Source organism: Rhinopithecus roxellana, chromosome 3 (assembly GCF_007565055.1).
Source record: "Rhinopithecus roxellana isolate Shanxi Qingling chromosome 3, ASM756505v1, whole genome shotgun sequence".
Taxonomy (NCBI): domain Eukaryota; kingdom Metazoa; phylum Chordata; class Mammalia; order Primates; family Cercopithecidae; genus Rhinopithecus; species Rhinopithecus roxellana.
In genome coordinates, this window is record NC_044551.1 from 134,916,649 (window position 1) to 134,939,465 (window position 22,817).

At 38.6% G+C, this 22,817-nt stretch overlaps 1 protein-coding gene across 1 annotated transcript in view; it reads right to left on the reverse strand.

The window, feature by feature from the left end:
* Nucleotides 1-22,817, reverse strand: part of ADGRV1 (adhesion G protein-coupled receptor V1) — a 611,804-nt gene that overhangs the window by 193,192 nt on the left and 395,795 nt on the right. Inside the window, exon 85 of the mRNA XM_030927972.1 lies at nt 1,209-1,387. Within this exon, the coding sequence (XP_030783832.1) occupies nt 1,209-1,387 (179 nt within the window). The remainder of the gene's footprint in view (nt 1-1,208; nt 1,388-22,817) is intronic.

The following is a 22,817-nucleotide window of genomic DNA, read 5'->3' on the forward strand; positions in this document are numbered from 1 at the left end:
ATAACAAGTATTTATTATGTATATAACTGATCAGAAACAATAATTCTATTAAAATGACTTCTGCTGATATAATACTTTAACTTTCAATATTTTTCATGTCTATTAACTAATTTTATCTTCATAATAACCTGTTAGATAATTAAGTAATACTGTCTTCATAAGACTGTGAATAGGCTATTTTTTCTTATTTAGAATTTTACTTTTTCTCTTCCTTATACCAAGAGAGTTGGTTGAGCTTTACTATTGCAAAGTGTTTTTCTTTTTTTTTTTTTAATTTATTTTTTTATTATACTTTAAGTTCTAGGGTACGCAAAGTGTTTTTCTACCCCATACATGTGGAACTAATAAGAAGGGCTCAGTGGTCCTCAAAGCCACAAGATACCACATTTAGGATTAAGTCACACACACATATATATATATATGCATATGTGTATATATATACATATGTACATAAAAAGTGTTAAGATTTTAAGATTAAAAGGGTATTTTAACAAGAATATCTAAGACCAAGTTGACCTTGTCTTGTTCCTATGCACTTCTGCAGACACTCTCCATTCACTATGATGCAGTTGTTTGGTATTCAGGGATCTTATGGGTGATGGTGGCTGCCATCCTCCTCTCTCACTAAAAACACACTGCTTAGGTAATGTGCCAACACTCCAACTTTTTTTTACTAATTCTTTATCAAATATTTCATAGTGCCCTGATTTTGCTAAATATTATTGTTTGCTTCAATCTAATAAACTAAATGCTAATGTACAAATTACCATGAACTGTTTGATACACCAACTCACTTGAGGAAACCGCATCTGCTTTCACTGGGGCCTATCATGGGGAGGGGGGAGGGGGGAGGGATTGCATTGGGGAGTTATACATGATATAAATGATGAATTGATGGGTGCTGACGAGTTGATGGGTGCAGCACACCAACATGGCACAAATATACATATGTAACGAGCCTGCACGTTATGCACATGTACCCTAGAACTTAAAGTATAATAAAAAAAAATAAAATTAAAAAAAAAAAAAAAGAAACTTAAGAGGCCATAGTTTCCTATTTAGAAGAGTAATTAGAGTAAGCAGAGCTTCAGACACTGTGGCAGAAAAACAAAGATCTTCCCAGTACGTATTCAATCACAGCTCTTACGGCAACAAAATCTGCTTAGGTACATGAAAGCCAGGGCAATGTGTTGACTGGATGTACTTACAGGTCACCATGAATAAGTCCATAGATCTGTGACATGCTCTGATGATAGATTCCTTTCAAAATAACTATGAGGAGAATCACCACAAAAGCTGGTAGTCCCCAACTCAGAAGGAAAAACAGCAGATATCGCCTCTCTGTGTGCTCATCATTCATCACCAGCACGTACCAGAAATTCACAGACTAAGGAAGAAAACAACATAAAATGAACAGGCTCTTTTTTAATGGCACAGAACACAAATTCACCTGGTTTAGGCAATAAGTTACTGACCAACAAAGGGCCAGGATCTACTTAATGATTAGTTTTGATTTTTTTTTTTTAGTTAGTTCATACATTCATTCTTTCATAAGAATTTCATTCTTATGCAATAAATTCAAGATACCTCAAATTCTGGAAACACAGTGAAATATTTAGTTCATTTTCTGTATTTTTTTATTTGCCTTAATTTGCTCTGATTTACTCTCAGTTACAATCCTCTATGATTGCTTTGTAAATGTGTCTTTGAAGAAACATACACTAATATGCAAACCTACTTCCCACATTAACTTCCAGGTGATAATGAGGTAAAGAGCCCTATATTTTCAAACTTTTTGACAATTTTTATTTATTGAGGGCCTGTTATATGGCAGGGCCAGATACTGTTCTAACGGGAAAATAGCGTTGAAGACAACCTTGGTCTCAGTGTCCAGTGGAAGGTGTTGACAAATAAACAGAAAATGATCACACAGAAAGAAAGTACTATAGCAGGGTTTGTTTTGTGGTCCATGTTTCCCAGTTTATACTCTCTCCCTTTTGTTCATTCACATGACAAGTATTTATTGAGTGCTTACTAAATTTCACAGAGCAGCGTAGGCCCTGGGGATACAGCAGTGAAAGAGATGGGGTGGTATTTACTTTTTTGAACCTTAGTTTCCAAATAAGCAGGACATAAATAATTAAGGGCAGTATTTCTTTTATATTATATTTATGTCACATCTTATATCTGTTATTTCTTACTGAGATAAAACATATAAATGGGACAAGTGTGTAGAGAGTGAGGGGGGATGAGGGGACACATTAAATAAATAGAGTAAGAAAACTGAGGCCTATAAATGTTATGTTGGCTCCAAATCCCACACTTAACTTGGATCTAAGTCTTCTACGTGTCTTCTTTCCATGAGGAATGCTTATACTTAATTATAAGCACATCCAAACACACAAACATACACAAACATACAAATACAATGCACACTAATATACCATATATTTAGTACAGAAACAATATTGAATGTCATGCCATACATATTTCAAACAGTAATACCTATTGCCTGGATAAATCCTCCGTCTCAGTTTTGCATGGTAGAAAGAGTGTGAGTATGAATGAATTATATATTATGTCTATATTATTATATGTCTATATAATTCATTCATACTCATTAATGTTATACTTTAAGTGGATAATCTCGGGCAAGTGACAACATTTTCAGAGCCTCAGTTTCATGTGTACAACAAGGTTATTATAAAGATTAAATGAGATATTACATGCAAAGTGCTGAGCACATACATAGTCAATGCTGGAAAATGTCACTGCCTCTTCTTAAGTCTCCTATTAGGAGGTCAGACAGTGTGAAAGGCAAAAGATAAACACTTTTCTATTTGAAAAATAAGTACTCCTAACGTTTGTGGGAAGGCTTTCAGATGTTTTATTTACTGAGGCTTCTGAGTAAGATTTTATCTGTACCAAATTAGCCTTGAGGGATTAGTATTAGGCTGAACCAGGGAAGGATAAATATGTTTGGTTACTTAGAGACTTGTGTCTCTGAATTTTATTTCCTGCCAGCACTCCATATCTCTATGTATATCTGCTTATATCTGTAATTATGAAGCATGTTTTGAGTTGTTGCTTATATAACTTTGTTCCAACTCATCTTTAAAAATTACTAGATCCAGCATTTTTTTTTCTTTTTGTAATTAGTTTAGGGATGTGGACTCAAATAAGTGGAGTTGTGTCAAATGTTGTTGCTGGGGTAGTCAATACTGCCTGTTGAAGAATGAAAATTCATACAAAGCAAGGATCATTGATTAATCCATCTTCTAAACAAAAGTACTAATTATTTATGTTGGTTAGATGCTTGTGTGCATCCATGTAACATCGTAACTCAGTGGTGCAATAGGTGGAAGAGTCAAGAAGGGTACAGATTGGTAAATGACTCTAAGTTGATTCATCATGATAAAGATTGAGACACTTTCAAAATGTCTGCTTTTACGCAGATGGACATTTGTTCCATCAGTTAGAATTACTCAACCTTTCAGCAGCTGTCTGGCCTTGACCACAGGCTCAGATAAGACTGAGACAAGTGTAATTGTTACATTTATACATGCAGTGCATCTGTCCCAAACAGCTCAAGGCCCAGTGTGGCTGAATTACTGAATACTTGGTTAAGCAAAACAAGCTTCAAATGTTACAAGCCTTTGTCAATTATAAATAAAAAATAATTTAAATTTCTTCTTAAAAGACTGTGATCACTGATTGGGAGGCTGAGGCTTGTGGATCACGAGGTCAGGAGATCGAGACCATCCTAGCTAACATGGTGAAACCCCATCTCTACTAAAAATACAAAAATTAGCCAGGCATGGTGGCAGGCACCTGTAGTCCCAGCTACTTGGGAGGCTGAGGCAGGAGAATGGTGTGAACCCGGGAGGTAGAACTTGCAGTGAGCCAAGATCGTACCACTGTACTCTAGCCTGGGCGACACAGCAAGACTCCATCTCAAAAAAAAAACAAAGAATATGATCACTGAAATATACTCTAAGAGAAGTACTTCCCATAATGATATCATTTTTAAAGCTATGGACTAGAAATACTAAAATGTAATGACACAACATTGAATTATTCTAGAACTATTATGGCCCAAACATAAGATTTGTGTTGACTACCTCATTTCAAGTTTTACTTGAATTTTATTGTAACATACTGTGGTAGGCACATTTTTGGACACATGCCTAGCTCATGAGCATCCCTTTTCCAAACTCTGCCTCTCTAACCCTCCTCCCACCACAGGCAGAGTGGGTTCAGTGTGCTCTGTGTACTCCCTGATGCTGCTCCCCTGGCCACAGCTGATTTGATCAGGGCAGAAGCCTGGCCCAGGCTGAGCCAATCATCTGCACTGAATTCCTTGATGTTTCATGACAGTCTAAGCAGGTCAACTAAAGTAAGAGGACATAGAAAGGGGGTAGCCATGAGCATAGTGAAGCAGAGGTGTGTTAGAGAAGAATGCTCACAGTCCCTTGTGAAGTCCAACTGTAGGTATAGTTCTTAGGTTCAATGAGTTATCCAAAATGCCTTTAGGATTTCAATTTTGTTTACATTAGCTCGACTTAGGTAACTTAGTTTTTCTTTCTTCTTCCACCCAAAACTTGAATGAGATGTATTAATGTATTGCTTCCCCAAAGCAGTGGGGTTAAAAATCTCCAGTTATCGCCATTTTTTTTTAAACCAAAAGAAGACCCTGGAGCATTTGACTATACAATATGTCCTCACTTGAAATCGTCAATAGGTTCTTGGAAACTGCAACTTTAAGCAAAACAGAGTATCACGAAACCAACGTTAGCATAGATTAATTGATGTAGAAAAGAGTTAAGTTCCTATGGCATATTTCTGCTCACAAAACAATGACCAAGCTTCTAAAGACTTAAATACTTCTCATATTAAACACGGAATTAAATGTGACCTATACATACCTTTAAGAAAGACTGATAAAAACAAGTGAGATGATTATTTTTACAAAATTATTTTTTAGAGACAGGGTCTTGCTCTGTCACCCAGGCTGGGGTGCAGTGGCACAATCATAGCTCAGGGCAGCCTTGAAGTCCTGGGCTCAAGCAATCCTCCCACCTCAGCCTCTTGAGTAGTAATTAGTTATCCAGGTTTTGGTGAATCAATGAGTGTCACTTGTTGTCATTATGGTGGGTTAAATCAAGGAATAAATGTTTGCAAAGTGAAAATTGTCAGGAGCACTTTCTACCACTATGCAGGTCAAAGACAATCACAAACATGGCAGGCTCCCTGTGCACTTCTGTACAGAATTGTTTATTGTCTTGCATTTACCTGATTTACTTTCTTCATATACTTTATAAATTTTTATTTTACAATAATTGTATTCATTTATTCATTCATTTTACAACCTGCTTATTCCAGTTCGGGGTCAAGGATGACCAGAGCCCATCCTGGCAGCTCAGGGCACAAGGCAGGAACCAGTTCTGCACAGGACGTCATCCCATCTCAGGGTGCACTCACACATACACACCCACGCACATGCAGAGCGTGAACATCTAGACATACCAATTAAGCCAGGGTACACAGCTTTAGGATGTGAGAGGAAACCCGAGTACTAGAAAAAACCCATGCAAACATGAGGAGAACATGCAAACTCCACTGTGAAAAGAAAATAAATTTTGGGGCCCCCAAATCACTAAGCTAAAGGGAAAAGTCGAGCTGGGACTGCTTAGGGCCAACCTGCCTCCCATTCTATTCAAAGTTATCCTTCTGCTCACTGAGATAAATGCGTATCTGATTGCTTCGTTTGGAGAAGTTAATCAGAAACTCAAAACAATGTCTCAAAAAGTGTATCTTTTCTACCTATGTCCTGGAAGCTCCCTCCCTACTTTGAGCCTTCCCACTTCTGCTTCGGGTTGTTCTGCCTTTCCAGACTAAATCAATGTTTACCTTCCATATGTTGATTGGTGTCTCATGTCTCCGTAAAATGTGTAAAACCAAACTGTGCTCTGACCACCTTGGGTACATGTTAACAGGACCTCCTGAGGCTGTATCATGGGCGTGTGTCCTCAACCTTTGCAAAATACACTTCCTAAAATAACTGAGACCTGTCTCAGATTTTCAGGGCTCACGTCTCACAGAGAGTAGCCAAGGCTAGCAATTTATTTTCTCATCAATGTTACAACAAAATGATGTTGAATGAAATGATATTGATGACCTGTTGTATTCCTTTCCTTGAAATCATTGTTCTTCCTTCATAATTTAAGAGTAGTTAACAAATCATTATGTTTGCACAATTTTATGTTAACAGATATATAGCAAACGTGATCTGTGTGCCTGATTGACTATGCGTTTATCCAATGTGGAACTAACAGAACACAAGTTAGAAGGTGTTGCTCACCCAAATATGCTTCATGCTAACTAAACATAGCTTACTGTTCACAGTTTATCTTATACTTTTCCTGCTAAAGACTGTACTAAAATATTCAATGTGTAGGTCTCTATTTACACTTCTGTTTCTAAGCTTTTAAAATGTTGTTAGAAGGATCTTATAAACTATCTTAAGACCACCCATCCTCACAATGTAGTCATGGCATTTTTAGCCAAAATGTTATTATGCCCAAAGTTAACCAACTACATCCATCCTACTTGATTGTTTCTACATTTCATACACACTCAGAATACAACGTTTCCTAGCATTAAGGGTCATTTAAACAGATGGGATATAGTCTCTGAAGACAAGTACAACAAAAAAATTCCGAAATATTTTCAGCATTATAAACCAAATTCGTCATTTGGAAAGAGACAATTAAATGATATTTTTTGTAGCTTATAAATCAGTGATGTTACTAAACGTTCTCGTCTTTAATAACTCTAAACATTAAGATATTAGAACTACCATCTTCTTATTTTCATTGTTGCTTATCAGGAAAGATGAAAGATGACGTACTCTTGAATTCTCACACTTCCCACAATTACCAGCATATCATTGTGTCCGGAATTGGTGGGTTCTTGGTTTCACTGACTTCAAGAATGAAGCCGCCGACCCTTGTGGTGAGTGTTACAGTTCTTAAAGATGGTGTGTCCGGAGTTTGTTCCTTCAGATGTTCAGATATGTCTGGACCTTCTTCCTTCTGGTGGGTTCGTGGTCTCACTGTCAGGAGTGAAGCTGCAGACCTTCGTGGTGAGTGTCACAGCTCTTTAAGGCAGCGCGTCTGGAGTTGTTCGTTCTTCCCAGTGGGTTCATGGTCTTGCTGGCTTCAGGAGTGAAGCTGCAGACTTTCGCGGTGTTACAGCTCACAAAGGCAGCGTGGACCGAAAGAGTGAGCAGCAGCAAGATTTATTGCAAAGAGCAAAAGAACAAGGCTTCCACACTGTGGAAGGGGATCCCAGCCGGCTGCCGCTGGCTAGCTCTGACAGCCTGCTTTTATTCCCTTATCTGGCCCCACCCACATCCTGCTGATTGGTCCATTCTACAGAGAGCTGATTGGTCCGTTTTGACAGAGTGCTGATTAGTGAGTTTACAATCCTTGAGCTAGAGGCAGAGTCATGGAGTGCTAGTTAGCTAGATATAGAGTTAGCTAGATACAGAGTACCAACTGGTGTATTTACAAACCTTGAGCTAGACATAGAGTACTGATTGGTGTATTTACAAACCCTGAGCTAGACACAGAGTGATTTGTGCGTTTACAATCCTTGAGCCAGACACAGAGTCACAGAATGCTAGTCCTCTAAGTCCCTACTAGCTTAGCTAGATACAGAGTGTATTCACAAACCTTGAGCTAGACACAGAGTACTGATTGGTGTATTTACAAACCCTGAGTTAGACACAGAGTGCTGATTGGTGCATTTACAATCCTTGAGCTAGATACAGAGTCACAGAGTGCTAGTCCTCCAAGTCTCCACTAGGTTAGCTAGATACAGAGTGCTGATTGGTGCACATAGGATCCTCCCGCTGGATATAAAAGTTCTCCAAGTCCGGATCCCAGTTCAGGAGCCCAGCTGGCTTCACCTAGTGGATCCTGCACCAGGGCTGCAGGCAGAGCTGCCTGTCAGTCCCAAGCCACACCTGCACTCAGCCCTTGGGCTGTCTGTGGGACCAGGCTCCATAGAGCAGGGGGTGGCGCCCTTCAGAGAGGCCCACGCCATACGGGAGCCCACCGCAGGTGGGGAGCTCAGACATGGCGGGCTGCAGGTCCCGAGCCCTGCCCTGTGGGGAAGCAGCTAAGGCCCTGGGAGAATTTGAGTGTGGAGCCAGCGGCCAGCACTGCTGGGGGACCGGTGGTGCAACCTCTGCAGCTGCTGGCCTGGTTGCTAAGCCCCTCACTGCCCTGGGCCGGCTGTGCCAGCCGGCTGCTCAGTGTGCAGAGCCCACGGAGCCCACGCCCACCGGAACTTGCACTGGCTCGCGAGCGCAGCTTGCAGCCCTGGTTCTCGCGGGCGCCTCTCCCTCCACACCTCCCTGCAAGTAGGGGGAGGTGGCTCCAGCCTCAGCCAGCCCAGAGAGGGGCTCCCACGGTTCCGTGGCGGGCTGAAGAGCTCCTCAAGCGCCGCCAGAGTGGACGCGGAGGTCGAGGAGGCACTGAGAGTAAGGGCTGCTAGCACATTGTTACATCCCATCATGATCACCTAGGGAACTGTACTTGGGAGTACTTAATTAAAAGCCCATATTAATAACTGTAAGGAAAACTATGTAATGCTATTTTTGAAAATTTCCTATTACAAACACAATCTACACAAATACAGAAAAGGAAGATTTGCAAAGCACTCATCCAAAAGTAAAGCTCCAGGTGCATAATAAGTAATATAAATGTTACATATTTTTAAAAATCTACAAAATTCAAAAGGACATGATGATTAGTAATTTGATTTGCATCTTTGACATGGTTCTGCATGGATAAACTGCTTTTGGCCAATATCACTTGGCTTCTCTGGGTTTTAATTTCCTTCTGTAGTAAGAGGAGAGGTTAAATTTTTAGTTATTAATAATTTCCTAACACTTTGTGATTGATTATTGCAGAAATGACAATTCTTTAAGTAAAAACACTAATGGCACGGATGTACACAGACTATGTTTTTTTAGCAGCAACACAGATCTTACAGGTCATTTTACCATGGCCCCTTATGAGGAAACTGAGGTAATGAAAGAACAGCATAGCTTTTTCATCTTCTGGTTAGCTACAGAACTGGGAGTGCAACATAACTCCAAACTGCCTTGTAAATACTGATTATATTTAAGATTTATTTCCATATAAATTGACACAAATAGGCTGGCATGGTAGCTCACACCTGTAATCCCAGCACTTTGTGAGGCCGAGGCAGGCAGATTGCTTGAGCCCAGGAGTTCAAGATCAGCCTGGGCAACATGAGGAAAATCCATCTCTACAAAAAATACAAAGTACTAGCCAGGCATGATGATGCACGTCTATAGTCTCAGCTACTCAGGATTAGGTAGGAGGATTGCTTGAGCCTGGGAGGCAGAGGTTGCAGTGAGCTGAGATTGTGCCACTGCACTCCAGTTGGGGTGACAGAACAAGACCCCATCTCAAAAAGAAAACACAAAAAAGAAATTGACACAAATATTGACAATATTATTATTACATGATAGTTTCTTGTCCTCATTTTTTTCCCCACTTTATATGCCAGTGGAGATACGCTTTACTCATATAAGTAAAAAGATAACCTGTTCTGTATCATCATTTTTTTTCTAAGACTTAAGGAAAACTTACAAAGGCTTATCAGAATATAATACCTAAAACAATCGTGAACTGTGGATTAATTTTCCTTTACCTTGTAGTACCTATTGAAATGCTTTGCATATAATTTTAATTGAGAAATACGAAATAAATGAAGATGTACACAATTTGTTTTGAGCATTTAAAACATTTTATTGACTTTTAACACTAATTTTATCATTTGGTTTAGTTCTGAGTTTGTTTATATACATATATATGCTACCTTGTTAAAAATAATTTGATTTAAATGTGTTTAATTTTTTATTTAAAATGGGTATATAATAGGTATATATTTATGGGGTAAGTGTGATATTTTGATACAGGCATACAATCTGTAATAATCAAATCAGGCTAATTGGGGTATCCATCACCTCAAGCAGTTATTATTTCTTTGCATTAGGAACATTCTAATTCCACTCTTTTTATTATTTTAAAATATACAATAAATTTAGTTGAGCACAATCACCCTGCTTGTGCTATCAAATACTAGATTTTATTCATCCTAACTATATTTTTCACCCATTAACCACTCCCTCCAGAAAGAATTTTAGAAGACTCCATAATTTTAATTGATTTGCCTGAACTCATAATGAAGGACAAAAGTTAACTGGTGAAAAGTGAAAAACAGTGAAGGTAATAGTTTAACGGAAGAATGAAACAAATATTTATTTATTTATTTATTTATTTATTTTTTATTTTAAGGCTTTATTTTTTTTTTCTATTATACTTTAAGTTCTAGGGTACATGTGCATAACGTGCAGGTTTGTTACATATGTATACTTGTGCCATGTTGGTGTGCTGCACCCAACTAGTCAGCACCCATCAATTCATCATTTATATCATGTATAACTCCCAACGCAATCCCTCCCCCCTCCCCCCTCCCCATGATAGGCCCCAGTGTGTGATGTTCCCCTTCCCGAGTCCAAGTGATCTCATTGTTCAGTTCCCACCTATGAGTGAGAACATGCGGTGTTTGGTTTTCTGTTCTTGTGATAGTTTCCTAAGAAGGATGGTTTCCAGCTGCATCCATGTCCCTACAAAGGACGCAAACTCATCCTTTTTTATGGCTGCATAGTATTCCATGGTGTATATGTGCCACATTTTCTTAATCCAGTCTGTCACAGATGGACATTTGGGTTGATTCCAAGTCTTTGCTATTGTGAATAGTGCCGCAATAAACATACGTGTGCATGTGTCTTTGTAGTAGAATAATTTATAATCCTTTGGGTATATACCCAGTAGTGGGATGGCTGGGTCATATGGTACATCTAGTTCTAGATCCTTGAGGAATTGCCATACTGTTTTCCATAATGGTTGAACTAGTTTACAATCCCACCAACAGTGTAAAAGTGTTCCTATTTCTCCACATCCTCTCCAACATCTGTTGTTTCCTGACTTTTTAATGATTGCCATTCTAACTGGTGTGAGATGGTATCTCATTGTGGCTTTGATTTGCATTTCTCTGATGGCGAGTGATGGTGAGCATTTTTTCATGTGTCTGTTGGCTGTATGAATGTCTTCTTTTGAGAAATGTCTGTTCATATCCTTTGCCCACTTTTTGATGGGGTTGTTTGTTTTTTTCTTGTATATTTGTTTGAGTTCTTTGTAGATTCTGGATATTAGCCCTTTGTCAGATGAGTAGATTGCAAAAATTTTCTCCCATTCTGTAGGTTGTCTGTTCACTCTGGTGGTAGTTTCTTTTGCTGTGCAGAAGCTCTTTAGTTTAATTAGATCCCATTTGTCAATTTTGGCTTTTGCTGCCGTTGCTTTTGGTGTTTTAGACATGAAGTCCTTGCCCATGCCTATGTCCTGAATGGTACTACCTAGATTTTCTTCTAGGGTTTTTATGGTATTAGGTCTAACATTTAAGTCTCTAATCCACCTTGAATTAATCTTTGTATAAGGAGTAAGGAAAGGATCCAGTTTCAGCTTTCTACTTATGGCTAGCCAATTTTCCCAGCACCATTTATTAAATAGGGAATCCTTTCCCCATTTCTGGTTTCTCTCAGGTTTGTCAAAGATCAGATGGCTGTAGATGTGTGGTATTATTTCTGAGGACTCTGTTCTGTTCCATTGGTCTATATCTCTGTTTTGGTACCAGTACCATGCTGTTTTGGTTACTGTAGCCTTGTAGTATAGTTTGAAGTCAGGTAGCATGATGCCTCCAGCTTTGTCCTTTTGACTTAGGATTGTCTTGGAAATGGGGGCTCTTTTTTGGTTCCATATGAACTTTAAAGCAGTTTTTTCCAATTCTGTGAAGAAACTCATTGGTAGCTTGATGGGGATGGCATTGAATCTATAAATAACCTTGGGCAGTATGGCCATTTTCACGGTATTGATTCTTCCTATCCATGAGCATGGTATGTTCTTCCATTTGTTTGTGTCCTCTTTGATTTCACTGAGCAGTGGTTTGTAGTTCTCCTTGAAGAGGTCCTTTACATCCCTTGTAAGTTGGATTCCTAGGTATTTGATTCTCTTTGAAGCAATCGTGAATGGAAGTTCATTCATGATTTGGCTCTCTGTTTGTCTGTTACTGCTGTATAAGAACACTTGTGATTTTTGCACATTAATTTTGTATCCTGAGACTTTGCTGAAGTTGCTTATCAGCTTAAGGAGATTTTGGGCTGAGACAACGGGGTTTTCTAAATATACAATCATGTCATCTGCAAACAGGGACAATTTGACTTCTTCTTTTCCTAACTGGATACCCTTGATTTCTTTCTCTTGCCTGATTGCCCTAGCCAGAACTTCCAAGACTATGTTGAATAGGAGTGGTGAGAGAGGGCATCCCTGTCTTGTGCCAGATTTCAAAGGGAATTTTTCCAGTTTTTGCCCATTCAGTATGATATTAGCTGTGGGTTTGTCATAAATAGCTCTTATTATTTTGAGGTACGTTCCATCAATACCGAATTTATTGAGCGTTTTTAGCATGAAGGGCTGTTGAATTTTGTCAAAAGCCTTTTCTGCATCTATTGAGATAATCATGTGGTTCTTGTCTTTGGTTCTGTTTATATGCTGGATTATGTTTATTGATTTGCGAATGTTGAACCAGCCTTGCATCCCAGGGATGAAGCCCACTTGATCATGGTGGATAAGCTTTTGGATGTGCTGCTGAATCCGGTTTGCCAGTATTTTATTGAGGATTTTGGCATCGATGTTCATCAGGGATATTGGTCTAAAATTCTCTTTTTTTGTTGTGTCTCTGCCAGGCTTTGGTATCAGGATGATGTTGGCCTCATAAAATGAGTTAGGGAGGATTCCCTCTTTTTCTATTGATTGGAATAGTTTCAGAAGGAATGGTACCAGCTCCTCCTTGTACCTCTGGTAGAATTCAGCTGTGAATCCATCTGGTCCTGGACTTTTTTTGGTGGGTAGGCTATTAATTATTGCCTCAATTTCAGAGCCTGCTATTGGTCTATTCAGGGATTCAACTTCTTCCTGGTTTAGTCTTGGGAGAGTGTAAGTGTCCAGGAAATTATAACCATTTCTTCTAGATTTTCTAGTTGATTTGCGTAGAGGTGTTTATAGTATTCTCTGATGGTAGTTTATATTTCTGTGGGGTCGGTGGTGATATCCCCTTTATCATTTTTTATTGCATCTATTTGATTCCTCTCTGTTTTCTTCTTTATTAGTCTTGCTAGCAGTCTGTCAATTTTGTTGATCTTTTCAAAAAACCAACTCCTGGATTCATTGATTTTTTGGAGGGTTTTTTGTGTCTGTCTCCTTCAGTTCTGCTCTGATCTTAGTTATCTCTTGCCTTCTGCTAGCTTTTGAATGTGTTTGCTCTTGCGTCTCTAGTTCTTTTAATTGTGATGTTAGGCCGGGCGCGGTGGCTCAAGCCTGTAATCCCAGCACTTTGGGAGGCCGAGACGGGCGGATCACGAGGTCAGGAGATCAAGACCATCCTGGCTAACATGGTGAAACCCCGTCTCTACTAAAAATACAAAAATCTAGCCGGGCGACCTGGCGGGCGCCTGTAGTCCCAGCTACTCAGGAGGCTGAGGCAGGAGAATGGCGTGAACCCAGGAGGCGGAGCTTGCAGTGAGCTGAGATCCGGCCACTGCACTCCAGCCTGGGCGACAGAGCGAGACTCCGTCTCAAAAAAAAAAAAAAAAAAAAATTGTGATGTTAGAGTGTCAATTTTAGATCTTTCCTGCTTTCTCTTGTGGGCATTTAGTGCTATAAATTTCCCTCTACACACTGCTTTAAATGTGTCCCAGAGATTCTGGTATGTTTTATCTTTGTTCTCATTGGTTTCAAAGAACATCTTTATTTCTGCTTTCATTTCGTTATGTACCCGGTAGTCATTCAGGAGCAGATTGTTCAGTTTCCATGTAGTTGAGTGGTTTTGATTGAGTTTCTTAGTCCTGAGTTCTAGTTTGATTGCACTGTGGTCTGAGAGACAGTTTGTTATAATTTCTGTTCTTTTACATTTGCTGAGGAGTGCTTTACTTCCAATTGTGTGGTCAATTTTGGAATAAGTGCGATGTGGTGCTGAGAAGAATGTATATTCTGTTGATTTGGGGTGGAGAGTTGTATAGATGTCTATTAGGTCCGCTTGGTGCAGAGATGAGTTCAATTCCTGGATATCCTTGTTAACTTTCTGTCTCGTTGATCTGTCTAATGTTCACAGTGGAGTGTTGAAGTCTCCCATTATTATTGTATGGGAGTCTAAGTCTCTTTGTAAGTCTCTAAGGACTTGCTTTATGAATCTGGGTGCTCCTGTATTGGCTGCATATATATTTAGGAGAGTTAGCTCTTCCTGTTGAATTGATCCCTTTACCATTATGTAATGGCCTTCTTTGTCTCTTTTGATCTTTGATGGTTTAAAGTCTGTTTTATCAGAGACTAGGATTGCAACCCTTGCTTTTTTTTGTTCTCCATTTGCTTGGTAGATCTTCCTCCATCCCTTTATTTTGAGCCTATGTATGTCTCTGCATGTGAGATGGGTCTCCTGAATACAGCAGACTGATGGGTCTTGACTCTTTATCCAGTTTGCCAGTCTGTGTCTTTTAATCGGAGCATTTAGTCCATTTACATTTAAGGTTAATATGGTTATGTGTGAACTTGATCCTGCCATTATGATATTAACTGGTTATTTTGCTTGTTAGTTGATGCAGTTTCTTCCTAGCCTCGATGGTCTTTACATTTTGGCATGTTTTTGCAATGGCTGGTACCGGTTGTTCCTTTCCATGTTTAGGGCTTCCTTCAGTCTCTTGTAAGGCAGGCCTGGTGGTGACAAAATCTCTAAGCATTTGCTTATCTGTAAAGGAATTTGTATCTCCTTCACTTATGAAACTTAGTTCGGCTGGATATGAAATTCTGGGTTTAAAATTCTTTTCTTTAAGAACGTTGAATATTGGCCCCCACTCTCTTCTGGCTTGTAGAGTTTCTGCCAAGAGATCTGCTGTTAGTCTGATAGGCTTCCCTTTGTGGGTAACCCGACCTTTCTCTCTGGCTGCCCTTAAGATTTTTTCCTTCATTTCAACTTTGGTGAGTCTGGCAATTATGTGTCTTGGAGTTGCTCTTCTGGAGGAGTATCTTTGTGGCGTTCTCTGTATTTCCTGAATTTGAATGTTGGCCTGCCCTACTAGGTTGGGGAAGTTCTCCTGGATGATATCCTGAAGAGTGTTTTCCAACTTGGTTCCATTTTCCCCCTCACTTTCAGGCACCCCAATCAGACGTAGATTTGGTCTTTTTACATAATCCCATACTTCTTGTAGGCTTTGTTCATTTCTTTTTCTCTTTTTTCTTTTGGTTTCTCTTCTCATTTCATTCATTTGATCCTCAATCGCTGATACTCTTTCTTCCAGTTGATCGAGTCGGTTACTGAAGCTTGTGCATTTGTCATGTATTTCTCGTGTCATGGTTTTCATCTCTGTCATTTCGTTTATGACCTTCTCTGCATTAATTAGTCTAGCTGTCAATTCTTCCACTCTTTTTTCAAGATTTTTAGTTTCTTTGCGCTGGGTACGTAATTCCTCCTTTAGCTCTGAGAAGTTTGATGGACTGAAGCCTTCTTCTCTCATCTTGTCAAAGTCATTCTCTGAGCAGCTTCGATCCGTTGCTGGCGATGGGCTGCGCTCCTTTGCAGGGGGAGATGCGCTCTTATTTTTTGATTTTCCAGCTTTTCTGCCCTGCTTTTTCCCCATCTTTGTGGTTTTATCTGTCTCTGGTCTTTGATGATGGTGACGTACTGATGGGGTTTTGGTATAGGTGTCCTTCCTGTTTGATAGTTTTCCTTCTAACAGTCAGGACCCTCAGCTGTAGGTCTGTTGGAGATTGCTTGAGGTCCACTCCAGACCCTGTTTGCCTGGGTATCAGCAGCAGAGGTTGCAGAAGACAGAATATTGCTGAATAGCGAGTGTACCTGTCTGATTCTTCCTTTGGAAGCTTCCTCTCAGGGGTGTACTCCACCCTGTGAGGTGTGGGGTGTCAGACTGCCCCTAGTGGGGGATGTCTCCCAGTGAGGCTACTCAGGGGTCAGGGACCCACTTGAGCAGTCTGTCCCTTCTCAGATCTCAACCTCCGTGTTGGGAGATCCACTGCTCTCTTCAAAGCTGTCAGACAGAGTCGTTTGCGTCTGCAGAGGTTCTGCTGCCTTTTTGTTGTTGTTGTTGTTTTTTTAACTGTGCCCTGTCCCCAGAGGTGGAGTCTACAGAGACAGGCAGGTTTCCTTGAGCTGCTGTGAGCTCCACCCAGTTCGAGCTTCCCAGAGGCTTTGTTTACCTACTTAAGCCTCAGCAATGGCGGGCGCCCCTCCCCCAGCCTCGCTGCTGCCGTTTCAGTTAGATCGCAGACTGCTGTGTTAGCAATGAGGGAGTTTAATGGGAAGAATGAAACAAATATTTATTTATTTATTTATTTATTTTATTTTATTTTTTTGAGACGGAGTCTCGCTCTGTCACCCAGGCTGGAGTGCAGTGGCGCAATCCCAGCTCACTGCAAGCTACGCCTCCTGGGTTCACACTGCTCTCCTGCCTCAGCCTCCTGAGTAGCTGGGACTACCAGCACTTGCCACCACGCCCGGCTAATTTTTTGTATTTTAGTAGAGACAGGGTTTCACCGTGTTAGCCAGGATGGTCTCGATCTCCTGACTTCATGATGCGCCCGCCTCGGCCTCTCAAATTGCTGGGATTACAGGCATGAGACACCGTGCCCAGTCGAAACAAATATTTATTATTTGGTTAATAAATGTAGACCAAACATAAAGCTATATATCATTTAATCAAGACTTCTCTCCTAGGTTTTATTATGCTCTGTTTACACCAGAGGAAACGGAGGATGGGAGAAGTGTATTTCTCAGAGTTAGTAATAAGGCTATTGGAATTTAAAGTGATTCTGTGTTAAATGCAAGCAACCAATTGTAATACCCAGATATAATTTAAGTCAAATATAGATAGCAGTAAACTAAAAGACTGTGTCTACAAGCATATATACTTACATTCCTACACAAATCTATTTATTTTTACAATAACATTTTCTCTACTATTTTTCCCAATGTCCAGATAGAAAAATTGAAGACATATCTTGTTAAGTGTTTTGTCATAGGCCATAGTTATGCTTTCATATGTTCCATAAACACATATTCATTCACTTATTCATATATCTTTATAAAATGCATATTAGCATATGAGTAAAACATAAAGGAGAACTGCCTTTTAAAGTTAAAAATCGGTTATTTGAGCTCCATAATTTTCAGGGTATATGAAATAAAGATCGGTATCCTGACTGTTTTTTAATAGTTGATTATTAATTGTGTCACCAGAATCCTTAAACTAACCTATAGCATCAAGTTTAGTCAGAGATCACAGATGCTATTAATTCTATCTATTCCATATGCTCTTAATCATTCATTTCAGATGAGAGTCTAAGAAATGTTATCACTGGTCCTTGCCCCAATTCTCCTCCCTCTTTCTTAATATTTATTGCATGAAATAAATTGCAAGACTTTTTGAGGACTGGAGAAGTCAGTATTTTCTGGGTGTGTCATTTTTATCTTGATACCAGTCTGTTGTCCTTAACACCTTTGATGTCCCTCAAAATTAAATCAATGATAAAGGAGAAACAAGGCTAATTTTAGCATTTCCCTTCCTATTTTGCTATGCTCTGGCACTAAGTAGCCTTTCTACCAAGGAATAAATAACATGTACATTTGCTTGTTCATAGTCTGGTTACATTGAGAAATTAACGCACAAGATGTGAATGCTCAAGTACAACTGTAAAATGATTTCTAACCTTATTCTACCATTTTAAAACTGTGTTCTTCAGTTAAGCTGTAATTTCAAAAGAAAAGATTATATTTCAAATTAAGCTGTAACTCTAGGCATGAGATGAGCATACTGCAAGAACAATGCAAGGTTTGTATATTTTTCATAACTGATGCAGATTGCTATACAATCATTTAACATGGTGACAGGAAGTGATCATAAAATTGAGCCAAATGAATATACAGGCAAAAATTGTTTGTCTATTTACCTATATCATATACGAATATCTCAAATAATTTATTTGCAATTTATTTACCTCATGATCTGGAAATCCAACTGAGAGCATGTTTCGTGTAGACATGAATAGTAAAAGCATAATTGCTAGGAATTTATTCTATGGATACGGCCCAAGTAAACAAATATTCAGAGTGTGAGGATATTCAAGGACACACTGTTTACTATAGCAAAATGTAACACAATAACCAAAAAATTATGTAATGTCATCAACTGGAGCCCAGAAAAATAAATTATGTAATAACCATATTATAGCATAGGAAAAAGATATACCCATGCGTGGTAAACTTAAGGATGTCCATATATATATACACACGCACATGCATATACATATACACGTAACACATATATACACTATATCTAAATATATGTACACTGTATATATATATACACACACACATACAAGAACACACATGTGCTTATTTAAATAGTCATAAATATTTGTCTATGCATGGAATATTTATGGAGAGATACACAGGAAAACAGTAATGTTTACCTTCAGGAATTGGTATTGAAGGTAGAGCAGAGAATGGAGAATGCAAGAAATAGTGAGAAAAAGTTGTACTTTTTATTTAGTATTCAATTATGTTTTGTATATGCTATGTCTAAAATGAAACCAAATCAGAACAGAAGAAGGAAAAATAGAACTAGCAAAACAGAGTAAAGATACTGCAAGATTTTAAATTCTCATTGTCAATTTTTCTTAAAGGAGATATAACCCTGCCTTCTTAAGGGAGAAATGATTTCAATAGTTCCAAGGGAGTGCTCTTACCTGAAGAGCAAACAGAAGGATAATTCAATATGTGTGGCCAAGAAAGGAATTTATGATTTGTTTCCTTTTAAAAAATAAGCAAAACAATTTGTTACTACATCCTCGCCTTGCACTGTGTGACCTCTCTGTCAAAGAAAAGGGAAGCCTGAAGAAACAGAGGCAAGGCTTTTATTTATGGAGCCTGTTATGAGCAATGCATCTACTTTAATAAAGGGTTAAAGGTTCTCCAGCTTGCTAAGGCTTTATAGCTAGTTAGTGTCCACTTCACTCAAAGTCAGACCTCTTGACACTACATGAAGTTGATTTTCTTTGGTTAAAAAGAAGGTATAATTTATATTGGAAAAGCAGAGCAGTCAAGATGTTTTCAAATCTATGAAATTTTAGCCACAACATATTATCTTAACAAATAATATGGGTAAATATGTACAGAGTATCCAGTCTGTCCCAGACACCATATCAAGCTCATTCTATGTATTAATTCATTTTATCTTTTCACAGTCTGTAAAGAGAGGTAGTATTATTACAACTTGAGTTTTCAAATAAGAAAATCTAGGCTCAGAGAGCTTATGTAACTTGTTTACCAATAAAATTTTCCCTAAGCTACTCTAAAATTAATCTAAATTTATTATGAGGCACTAAAAGTATAGGATATAAAAGTAAAATAATTTTCAAGATAAAGTCATATAAATGTATTCTAAGACTGAAGATATAATGCAGATAAAAATAAACATCAACAGTTCTGACATGCTTAACTCAGTAATTACAAATTTATGATTAATTTATTGTCATAAGCTATGCACAGACATAAGTAGTATCATATTCACTCCTATATTACTAAAAAAAAGAAGTAGAATAATTGAAGTAAAAATTCTCTCAATTTTATTCAACCTAATTCAACCAATGGGATTGAGCTAATAATAGTCTAACCTTCTACATAATGTTTTTAAAACAGATTTTAGAAAAAAATAATTTTTAGCAGTCATTATTTTATGAATGGGAAAATGTTGGTTGCTGAAGTGACAACCTCTGAACATAAAATAATTCATTAAAAGTAACCTAAGAAGAATTCAGAATTTGCTGACTTTTTCCCCTTGTGGTCACACCACAAACCATGAAAAATGTGTGGTGTACCATCTGAAATACATTAAACTTCACTGGTACTTTAAATAGCTTTCCTAAGCCATTAGCCATCCAGAAATCTAATTGGTCTACTAAATGTGAATCAGCCACAGTCATATTTACCTAACTTGAAGAAGAGATGTAGAATATACCAATCTTCATTAACTTGGGTGAAATCTTATATATGATTTTGTCTAATGCTCCCTGAAAGCAGAAAATCCATCTAAAACATGTTTGAAAGTTGGTCATCTCCCTCTCAATATTTTTCAGTGATTGAATTCACTCTACTTTTAGAAAAGCCTCTTCAACTTTGACAGTTTTATTGGCTATGAAAACTCTTAACCTGAATTAAAAATTTCCTTCCCTAATTTTTGACCCATTTGCTCTGGTTCTGCCAAATGGAGCTACATAGTCCACCCTTTCCTGTAGGAGCCCTTCCGGTATTTGTAGACAGCCATCACATCTCCCTAAATTCTTTCCAGGTTAGTTATGCCCAGCTGCCTCAAAGTTTCTTAGAGGGTTGTTTTCCAACTTCTCATTGGATAATTAATGTTCCTGCTGAAACATGACCCATGAGAGTGGTTGCTGTGTCCCAAAATAGTCCGAATTTTGTAGATTACAATGTAACCATGTCTGCTTCCATATTGCTATCAATGCAACCTAGGTGTGTGTTGTTTTTGCAGTTACTGTAGTTGTTATTGTTAAGCATTCTGGTCACATATTTAATTGCTGCCGAGTTTATGTTAAATTATAATTTTGAGTAATTTACATTAACGTCCATCAGATGATGTCTCTTTCATTCCAGTTTTTAATTTATCACAGTACAGTTTCTCTTCATTAGCTCTACCTGTAATCTTAATGCAGGCAGCTCTCTGCTGCAGCTGTCCTTTCAGCTCTGTACCACATGCATATCTGATAAGCAATTTCCTGTGTTTTCATCCAAGTAATGAATCAAAAATTCTGAATAGGTCAGGGGCATGGACAAAGACCTTTAGCACAGCACTGGGGACCTCAATCCAGGCAGATAGATAACAACATAAATAGGGTACATTTAAAAAAGTTTAACTCAGATAAACTCTTAAAGAATTTTGCAATCAGAAAATCTTGCAAATGTTATTCTAATTTCAGCAGATATGTAAGTTTTATGTTATATGCTTTAAATTCACTTTTATTTGTAAATTTTTTTGAGAGGGGAGTTTGAAAACACCATGAATTGTCCATGATTAAAACCGCTGAAAGAGCTATAAAATATTAATAATTATTTTATGAGTTTGGAATTATTATCTCTATATGCAGATTTAGAAACAAAACTTGGTGAGAGTCAATAGTTTAATTAAGCTTACACAGATAGTAGTAGAGCCAGAATTCAAACCCAGATCCGGAGTGCCACTTGTTTCAACTAGTTCTATTAGCTAAATAGTTCAGTCCTCTTCTTCAGCCCCCACTACTATCATATCATACTGGGGAAAACAACCCTTCCTTGAGCCTGTGTGGTATTCTCTCATAATATCACCACCACTTTCTTTCTCCTTTTACCATTATTTCACTGTTGCTACAACCTTCTTCTTCAACAAGAAAAAAGAATATGCAAGGGACTGAATGCATCTGTTTTCATAAAATAGTTTACATGCATAGTCAGAAATGCATATGAAACTATCACATGAAAAACTTAACAATACCATTACACAGAATGCATTATCAAATGCAGCATTTTAGTTGAGCCATTTAATTAGTGACGTTAATACTATGCACTGTCCTCCTCTTTATCAACCGTATCAGCCATTTATCAACCAAATCAACAAAGAATAATGGAGATAATTTGGGATTTTAGTTAGAAAAGGAGAATTGAAATTCCTCTGCCAATATGTATTAGTTCCTCAGGTGAGTATGCTAGGACTCTGCTGGTCTCACTCTGTACCTTCTCCCCAAGTAATCTCTTCCAAACCAATGGCTCCATTTTCCAACTCTAAGCCAATAACTTCCCAGTGCATTTTTTTTTTTTTAGACGGAATTTCGCTTTTGTTGCCCAGGCTGGAGTCCAATGGCATCATCTCGGCTTACTGCAACCTCCGCCTCCTGGGTTAAAATGATTCTCCTGCCTCAGCCTCCCTAGTAGCTGAGATTACAGGCGCCCACCACCACACCTAGTTAATTTTTTGTATTTTAGTAGAGACGGGATTTGACCATGTTGGCCAGGCTGGTCTTGAACTCCTGACCTTAGGTGATCTGCTTGCCTTGGCTTCCCAAAGCGCTGTGATTCCCAGTGCATTTCTAAAGTGTAGGCCTCTCTTCTGAGCTTTAGCTTCATTTGTCCCCGTCTCCTCAAAGTTCCCAGTGGAGGTTTCATAGACACTTCACATTCAGCATGTCCCAAACGAAACTCACCAGCTTTTCCCCATTGTTCAGTGATCATAATTTCAGTTACCAGTATCCACCAGACACCCAGGCCAGAAATTTGGGGAGCATCCTGGGTTCCAACTTCTGCATTCCTCACAACCAGTCTTTACATCCTATAGTTCTAATTTTAAAAAATCTCCAAAGCAGTCCTCTTCCCTTTGCTTCTACTGCCACCTCCCTAGTTCACGCTACCATGATTTCCCCTTGAATACAGCTAAATCTACTTAATTGGCTTGCCTATCCACCCTTTCCTGTCTCATATTCACTACAAACAGGGAGATCTTTCTAATATCTAAATCTTATCATGTCACTCCTTTACTTAAAAACCTT